Source organism: Rosa chinensis, chromosome 2 (assembly GCF_002994745.2).
Source record: "Rosa chinensis cultivar Old Blush chromosome 2, RchiOBHm-V2, whole genome shotgun sequence".
NCBI lineage: Eukaryota > Viridiplantae > Streptophyta > Magnoliopsida > Rosales > Rosaceae > Rosa > Rosa chinensis.
This window is the reverse complement of record NC_037089.1, coordinates 72,556,879-72,565,774: the sequence shown is the minus strand read 5'-3', so window position 1 is coordinate 72,565,774 and position 8,896 is coordinate 72,556,879. Positions and strand designations below refer to the sequence as shown.

The 8,896-nt window shown below is 38.7% G+C and overlaps 2 protein-coding genes across 3 annotated transcripts; both read right to left on the bottom strand.

The window, feature by feature from the left end:
* Positions 1 to 347: 347 nt before the first annotated feature.
* Positions 348 to 4,903, bottom strand: LOC112186082 (long chain acyl-CoA synthetase 8). 2 transcript variants are annotated; one of them, XM_024324445.2, is made up of 12 exons: positions 4,757 to 4,903; positions 3,558 to 4,105; positions 3,399 to 3,479; positions 2,962 to 3,231; positions 2,642 to 2,773; positions 2,387 to 2,560; positions 2,047 to 2,276; positions 1,692 to 1,809; positions 1,333 to 1,464; positions 1,125 to 1,259; positions 815 to 1,021; positions 348 to 720 (listed from the first exon to the last, which is right to left on the bottom strand). In XM_024324445.2, exons 2-12 carry the CDS (start codon positions 4,101 to 4,103, stop codon positions 556 to 558), a joined length of 2,190 nt encoding a protein of 729 aa, XP_024180213.1. In that variant the 5' UTR covers positions 4,104 to 4,105; positions 4,757 to 4,903; the 3' UTR covers positions 348 to 555. The 2 variants fall into 2 exon arrangements, with proteins under 2 accessions (XP_024180213.1, XP_024180212.1); XM_024324444.2 differs by having other exon boundaries at positions 3,558 to 4,128; positions 4,757 to 4,846.
* Positions 4,904 to 5,971: 1,068 nt separating this feature from the next.
* On the bottom strand, positions 5,972 to 8,283 carry LOC112186083 (RNA-binding protein Musashi homolog 2). The gene is made up of 6 exons (XM_024324446.2): positions 8,136 to 8,283; positions 7,988 to 8,028; positions 7,689 to 7,852; positions 7,409 to 7,508; positions 7,135 to 7,304; positions 5,972 to 6,863 (listed from the first exon to the last, which is right to left on the bottom strand). The coding sequence occupies exons 1-6, from the start codon at positions 8,189 to 8,191 to the stop codon at positions 6,327 to 6,329; spliced, it is 1,068 nt and encodes a 355-aa protein (XP_024180214.1). The 5' UTR covers positions 8,192 to 8,283; the 3' UTR covers positions 5,972 to 6,326.
* Between the last annotated feature and the right edge of the window lie 613 nt (positions 8,284 to 8,896).

Genomic DNA, 8,896 nt, shown 5'->3' with positions numbered 1-8,896 from the left:
ACTTTCTCTATATTCTTTCAATTTTCTCAATTTTTCTCTCTCTTTTTGCAGTTCTTTGCTAGTATTTTTACAAATAGCAACTAATTCAAGTCTGTCAACGATCGAAATTATGAATAGTAAAGTTTTACTGTTTACCGTCGAATAGAGGATGCAATTTAGCTGCAATTATATCTAGACAAATAAATTCAAGATGAGCCCACCACGCTTTGTCAAAAATAAAATAAAAAGAGAGGGGTAAAAGTGAGATGAATAGGAAGTGATATTTTAGATAGTAGTGGAAAAGTGAAAAGATTTGTGTGAGTGGGATTTTCGAGGGGTGTATGGGAAGTATATTGGTGGATTTGGGGTTTATGAGAATTTTACCAAAAAAAAAATCTTTAGAACAGAATAATACGGGTACATTTAGAGATCAGTAGAATCTATAATTGAAAAATGCTTGAGATTTCTTATCCTAGAACCTTGTGGGTGTGCTTAGAGGACAAAATACAGTGTCATTAGCTACTTACACATCTCAAACACATACGACTTGGCTAAACCAGGAAGACATAAACTTGATCAGCCATACAACTTCTCAATCTCACTTTTGAACTTGGACTTGATCTGTTCCCTCTTGATCTTGAGAGCAGCAGTAACCAATCCGGATTCAGGTGTCCATGGATCAGGCGCCAAATAAATCTTTCCAGGAAGTTCAAACTTGTCCAATTTTGCTTCTTTTGCTACCTGCATGAGAAAGGCAAAAAAGAAAGATATAGATGCAGAGGAGAAAGCTATAAACTATTGAAATCATTTAGTAGATAAAGAAAAATTTATGGACCTTGGAGAGGGATTGCTGGACCTCACTAACTGCTTCAGCTTTTCCACACAGCTCAGAAAAATCATTGTACTTGATTCCAGCTCCCTGAGCCCACTGCTCCAGGGCTTGACGCACAGGGACAACTACAGCTACGCAGTAGTTGTGGAAGGGGTCTGCAAATACCATGATATTGTCCACATAATTACTGTTTATCAATGCTGCCTCAACCTGCATTAAAGCCATGACTAATGTTAACACCCCTGAAGAAACTACAGCTTGTTAAGTCCAGCAACATAGTTTAATAGAAATGGCACATTAAATTTTATAACACCTTTCCAAGGGAGATGTATTCTCCATGCTGGAGTTTAACGATATCCTTCTTCCTATCTATAATTTCAAGGCATCCATCAGGATGAAACATTCCAATGTCACCAGTATAAAACCAGCGCATGCCATTCTCATCAACCTACAGCATCCACGGAATCGTCAATATCACATATAAATAAGAATACAACGACAGGCTAAGGTAGAAAACTCACCTTGTAGACCTCGTCAGTCTTTTCTTGATTCTTAAAGTACCCAGCAGTTACACAGGGTCCCCCAATTACAATCTCCCCACGAGGCATTGGCTTGTCAGATGCCAAGTATCCACCTTCTTTCCAAGAAACAAGCTGCATTCAAATAAAAGATACATTCTTTTATATTGAAAGCTTTAAAATCCTATAATGTATCAGCATGAGTCCCTTATCAAATTTTCAAATCATCCTGTCTTATCTTGGTCAGTGAAATTTGCAGAACTTAATATTAGAGTTGGGATATAGACTTGTATTGTCATAAAAGTAAAACAGCTCATATTGATCAAAAATCTCCACTAAATTTTTTCTCGAATATAAGATACCTTAATGTAGCAACTAGGCAATGGTGGGCCAACACGGCCCACTGCTGTGTCATCCCACTCAGAAAACGTAGCTCCAGCAAATGTTTCTGTCAAGCCATATGCTTGCCCGATTGGAGCACTGTTTACAAACAACAGCTTGCCAAATTAACTAAAATGTATGCCTGATTAGGATCAACAGCAACTTGTGAAAGTTCATTCTATAAACTTATAGCAATTGATTTAACTGCTTTTGAATAGTTATGAAACGTAGAAGGATGCCATGTCATTTTTAATTTTTTATATCAAGACACAGTATTATAATCAGCTAACACCATGGAAATGCAAAATATTCATCTAGCGCCTAGAAAGCAATTACCCCATGCAGATATTGATGAATCGTTGTGAATCAGCAGATAAAGGAGCTCCACCACAGATCATAAAGCGAATGCGCCCTCCCAGCCCTAGACGTATAACTTTAAAGACAAAATTATCCCAAAACAATTTTTCCAGACCCCAAGCACCAAACCAGCTTCCTTCAACAGCAGCCAGTCGCCGTTTAAATCCAATGTCAAAAAGGTTCTTCGCTGTCCCCCCTTTCTCCTCAACCTACGGTACATCATAGCGATTAGTATAGAAAGAATTCTCGACCTACAAATATGAACAAATAATAGACGTGCAATAACATCATAGGCAAGGTGATTCACATCCACTTCTACCTTTTTAAAAACTGCATCACGAATACGATCTATAATAGCAGGAACTGTAGTCATGAGAGTCGGCTTTAACATAGAAACATCTCCCTTGGTTCCTTTCTTAATTTTATTTGAAGTGTCTGTTAAAGTCAATGCTGAACCATAACCAACTTTAACACCTGAAGCCATCATCACAGACTGGAAAACAACAATATTACGATTTCACCAAAAGTTGTACAGGAATTACAATTAGTATAACAAATTCCAAATCAAACTTACCTCCGCGGCCAATTCAAAAACATGAGCCAAGGGCAAGTATGCTAAGTATGCATCAGTGCCACCCAGACTTGGAATCAGTGTCGTAACAGCTGCCGTAGTGGCTACAATATTGCCATGAGTTATCATGACCCCCTGTATCATTGCCACTTAATGATGTTAAAGGAAAGCAACATTCAGTTTTAGGAACAACTAGTGCTGTCGTAGAATATTCAACTAACGATTGAACAGCCAAATTTATGAAACATGTCGTTTGAATCTGCATTACTTCCATAGCCAACAAAACATATGCAATTAGGGAAAGGAAGATAAAGGGCACAAACCTTTGGTAGACCTGTACTGCCGCTCGTATACATGATAACAGCGATGTCATTCTTAGAAGGTAAACGTGGATGAACAGAATTTTCTTGTCCAAGTTTCTCAACTTCAGAAATGGATCTGACCGTCCAATTGGTAGTACTTTCAAATTCTTTAGCATCTGAACTTCCCTCGTCTTCAAAATAAATTACATTTTTTATGCTATTTAGCCTTGAGCTTATGGAAGCCAGCTTTTTCAACTGCTTTGAATCACAGATCAATGTTGAAACTTGAGTCTGTCAAAAACATAAAAGCTTAAAATGAGGACTATCCATGTTCTCAATCTTTGATATATTGTTAAATTGTAGCAACAGAGCACAATTTGCTTAACATAAAACATTCATACACTACAGGTTAAAGAAAAAAGCTAATTAGTATGGAGAAGCAGTGGTTTGCAACCCACCTCATTAAGCGAGTGGATTAGTGCATCCTCACCTAGGGAAGAATAGATCGTAACAACAGTAATATTCTGCCGGAAGCACCCCTGGAATAGAGAAAACCAACTCTTTTAATAACAACAACAGAAACCAGAAGGCAGGTATATTAACAAGTTGAAGACTACCTGAAAGGTTATAAACCACTCTGCGCAGGTGTCAGCAAAAATTGCAGCACGGGTATCCACATTATGACCTAACTTAATAAGGCCAGATGCAAAGTTGCAAGCACGATCAAAGACTTGTCTGTAAGTTTGCCATTCATAATCTCCTAAGTGAAGTTTCTCAAACTTCTTGCCATTGCTAGCTGTGACAAATTCCCTTCCAATCAACTTCCTGGTTCCAAGAAACTGATTCTGTGCGTACTTTTCACAAGATTGCTCAAACAAGGCTGGCACAGTTGTCGCCTCTTTATGAGGAGTTTCAATCAAGTCAGTAACACGAATGTTGCGCATTGCATAACCTTCCTCACCACCAACTTGCACGGGAACTCCTCGTTGCTTCCTTTTCTTTCCCAGGAACACAGTTGATAGCAACAAAGGTACAAGTAGGGCAATAATAACAGCACCCAATATCCCAAATGCTCCATAGCCTTTCAGAATTGACAAGTGATCACTAGCACCCAAGTTTTCTTCAACCGGTGAGTTCAACACGCTCCCTTCAGAATCCTCCATCACTGAACGGACCAAATAATATTACCCACGGTAGATGATTGTTTATGATTAGCGACAGATCAAAATTTTATATCTGACAAGAGTTAAACAAGCAAATAGCTTACACTGCTTTAGAATTACTAGAGCACTGACCAGAACTAAACAAAATCCAGTATGCAGTGCACAGATGATGGAACAAAAAAATCAAGTTCCACCGCAATGCGGCACCACGTATGCTTTTCAATTCAACAGCAACTAACACAAAACGCGCGCAAAAGGAAAACGAAATTTTCGCTTCTTCTTTGAAATCACTCAAACTCATCACTTTAACACAAACCAGTGACAAACGGGAGGAATTTGAATTTCAAAACCAGTTCGATACAATTTCATCTGCGGCACAAGACTGTTGATTCGATGTCAAAATTCACCGATGCCAAAATGCAAATTCGTCGTACTACGATCAAACACTCAGTCGTACATGACAGCCAACTCATGATTCAGCTAGGTTTAAATCAAGCAACAGAATTTCAAATGCCACACACAAAATATACGAAACCCAATAAGCAAATTCATGGAAGAACATTCATCATCAACCAAAAAAAAAAAAAAAAAGATCATCAACCCTGATATCAAAACAATTCAAATCTTAACAAAAAGAAACGTAAAGCAGATACCTGTTGCTTCAAAACTAGGATCAGGATCGTCCCAGAAAAACTGAGCTCGTCTCTGTGTGTGTGTGTGTGTGTGTGATGAGAGCCTGTTGATCCTTTGGAAGAGTATTTGAGTAAGAAAACAACCGCACGAATATTAAATGGCCTATGGCATTGCGACTAGTACTGAGGGTTAGTTTCGGTAATTCGACTCCGCGTTCTAGAGTTACGACAAAGAACCGTATCCAGTGTCTGACACGTGGGGACGGGAAAAGTAATGAGTCACCTGGCATCTGTGGTCGCTTGCGAAATTTTCGTGACCGATGATTCTCCACCTGTTGCTGCTTTATTAAGCATAAACTAGGTTTTCAGGTGATTAGGCTACGGTGCATTAGTACGAACCAAAGTGCTTTAATAATTACATTTTTAATTTTCCTTCTCGTTTGTTTTTTTTGCGTAGTGACTTGCGCTAATGCGAAGGGCTTTTCATCTTTGATAACACCATATTACGCAATAGGTGTGTGAGATAAGGCTCAAATCAATTCTGTCAATCTTGCTCGTGATGATTAGCACCTCAACCACTTGGAAGTAGTCTGCAGTTGTGATTATCCTTATCCAAGTGAATTATACTTTAGGAATTCTAATTCAAAACTGAGTGGAATTTAAATGCAGCAATCCTCTTGGCAATCTTAAACACCGAGAGAACAATGGAGTGGATACTTCCCTGGCTAAAGGAAGGCATTACTGTCTCTAGGGCTACGCAGTTTCCCTCAGTATCACTCATGTGCACATTGTGAGGAAGATGGTTTTGAGTATGAGCCAGATCAGTTAGGTGCTTTGGTTCTTTCACTTAGGCACTATGGGCCTCCTTGTAACCAAAAGAAAAACACTGTGATATAGTTTCAAAGATATTTTCGATACCTACTGATCAAATGCTATTTGAGAATAGTCATAACCACGAGTCAGGACTTCAACAAAAATACGGGAGATATTGGTCACGCTTGAAACCCTTGCAATTTAACTGTAACAAGTCATTTATACCGGTTTACCAACAGAAGAAAACAATGGTAACAGTACATCAAATCATAGCTTCTAGGAAGAGACACAACAAAACCAAGCAGGAATTTCTACTTACTAGCTATAGCTTTTAAGGAAGGAACCTACTATTTTTATGACTGAATGATAAAAATTTGTGTGGTCCTGAATGATAGACTTTGACCTATGTGGGCATAAGTAAACTATTTCACTAATATCTCACAACAGTGCACACTCTTAGGAACAGAAGACAATATCCAATGGGAAAAAAATAACTGGCTCACAAAGCACTAGAAAACAAATGAATATGGGAACACAAACTACACTAGGTTGATTCTAACAAATGTTTATCACATAACGGTGAGCATCTTCTAACTGTCAATGGGAAAACAGATAACATATGACTAAAATGACAAAGTCTTCTAAGTAGATGATGATCTAAACTTGCAACCCGGAGAAACTAGTGGTTCATCTGCTCTTCTAGCTAGTACCTCTTGCTGTAGTGCCTAGGGACGATGGAACCAGCATGCAACTTCTATATGAAAGCTTAGACATATTTCTACCTTCCATAAGGGTGGTAACGACTACTGCCACCATATCCTGCCCTACTAGCACCGTACAAGCCTCGCGGTCCTTCATAACTAGCACCAGGGCCTGAATCATAACCATCACCCGAGCCTGACCCAGCATAACTTCCATAGCCCCTAGCTTCACGCCCATATGCACCTAACCCGCTACCACCATATCCCCCACCAAGCCCTCCACGATAGGATGAGAATCTACTAGGATACCCGAATGAAGAATCTCCGTGATAACCAGGAAAAGGACCACCTCTGAGACCCTCAAAACCAACACCAACATCATTAGCATCTGAATAACCATTGTAATCATCAAACCTATTGCCAAATTCTCCATGTGACCTATAGGAAGGAGGGCCATAAGAAGGAAGGCCATAACCACCAGGGCCATAACCACTATATGTGTTGCCGACTAAATCATAACTAGCATGGTATGGGGGTGCCCTAGAGTCTCTACTGAAGGCAGGAACATGAGCGGGGTTTGAGGCCTTCTTCGGTTCAGCCTTCTTGATCTCAACCTACAATAAAGAAGTGAGTTAACCTAAGCTCTTACTTAGCAAATTTATTCGTGAGACCTGGATTTGGGTAGAGAGAGAAAACCCTGCATTCAAGTCCACTTAAGTAGGAAATACGGAATGTAAAAGTCGTGCAAAACTTTCATGAAAAAAAATACACGTGCTTAAAATTAGGAGGATACTTTAAAATAAAACCTTTCAGTGTTCCTTTATACAAAACATTTACGTATGTATATACACCCAACATCATCAAAGACCATTGCCAAAAACTCACCTGTGTTCCATCCATATCAATTTTATTTCCATTTGCCAGCAAATTATCAACAACTTTTTCGCTCTCAAATACAACAAATCCAAACCCCCGAGAGCGGTTAGTGGCATGCTCACGAATGATCTGATGCTCCTCTACATTACCATACTTTGAAAAGAAATCTTTCAATTCATCTGATGTTCAAAGGGAGACAAAAAAAGAAAAAACATTGATCAGTTGTGCAACAAAAATTAGAGTATCACAAACAACAACCTATGCCAAGAGATAATACACAAACCTTCTGTAACAGTTCTTGGAATCCCGCCTACAAAAACTTTCTTAGTTTTGAAATCATTAGCTTGTCCGGCACCTTTTGGAATGGTTCTCTTTATCTCAACCTGGTTACCACGACAATAATCACAATCAAATAACTGGCCATATAATGTTGTAGCGATGATGAAGAAACATCAAATCCTGTAATTCTTCTACTTAACTAACGGAAATTCGATTTCTCTTAATTGAACATGCTAAACATTACTTGTAACTCTTCAATCAAATTGTAAAAGGCTGAAGATTACCTGCTTGTCATTGATGACGTGAGTCTCTTGAATAACCTGGTCAACAACGGAAGGATCGGCATAGGTTATAAAGCCGAAACCCCTAGGAAGCCCGGTTTGGCGGTCCTTCATGATGACAGAATCAATTATCTCCCCATACTTCTCAAAGTACTTAATGAAGGTCTCTGCAACAAACACAGATATGAGCAAATCGACGGAAACCCCTAATCAAACTTAAACCATCCAAACAACATCTATATAACTGTTTTGAATAGTAGACCCATATCAATTTTTATCTAGATAGAAGAAATCTATCTTACCTAAGGTGGTGTTCTTTGCCAAGCCTCCGATGAATATCTTCCTGCACAAAAAGAATGATGGAACCAATTAGCTGATTGTTCACGTATCGATGACAAAACCATCCAAGAGATAAGAGATAAGAGAGAGAGAGAGAGAGAGAGAGCTGACCCAGGGCTAGCGCCGTCGCCGGAGTGAGGGTTGTAGTCGCCCTTCTTGGAAGCCATGTCGTCGATTTGGTGGTGGTGTTGTGGATTTGAGATGGGGAAGCGATTTTAGGTCTTTGGAGCCAATCAGTAAATTAAGAAGCTGCTTTTATAGAGACGAAGCAATTTTTACAGAGTCGGTTAAGGCCTCAAGGGTTAACTATAAAGGTTGGGCTTTTTTCTTTTTTGTACAATAGGTTGGGCTTGGAATGGATTGGTCCACCCGAGTGTTGCGACCGACCGCTCTGTCCGAGTGGTTTACTAAGGGTTAGTTTGGGATTGCTGTGATTTTTAAAAAATTAAAATAAAATAAAAATGCTGCTACTGTATTGTGAGAATAATTAGCTGTGAACTAAAACAGTTTCATGTTTGGTAAATGATATTTTTAAAAGTACTGTCAGTACATAAAACAACTTCAGAGCGTGTTTTAATCCACAACAGCTTCTAAAAGCAACATTTGGGCTCATTCTAAAATCTGCTGTCAGTGACCTATAATTTTCAATTAAAGCTGTTTTTTATTTATTCACCAAACACAATAAAATCTAGAATTAAAAATAATAATAATAATAATTTTAAAGCGAAGCAATCCCAAACGGAGCCTAATTGTTATATGATATCTGACAAACAATAATGAGCTATAGTATGCAACGTGAGCTAGATATTTAAAGAGATCCAGCGTTTGATCATTCGCTTGTGAAATATATTTCTCGGAGAGAGTTTTATTCA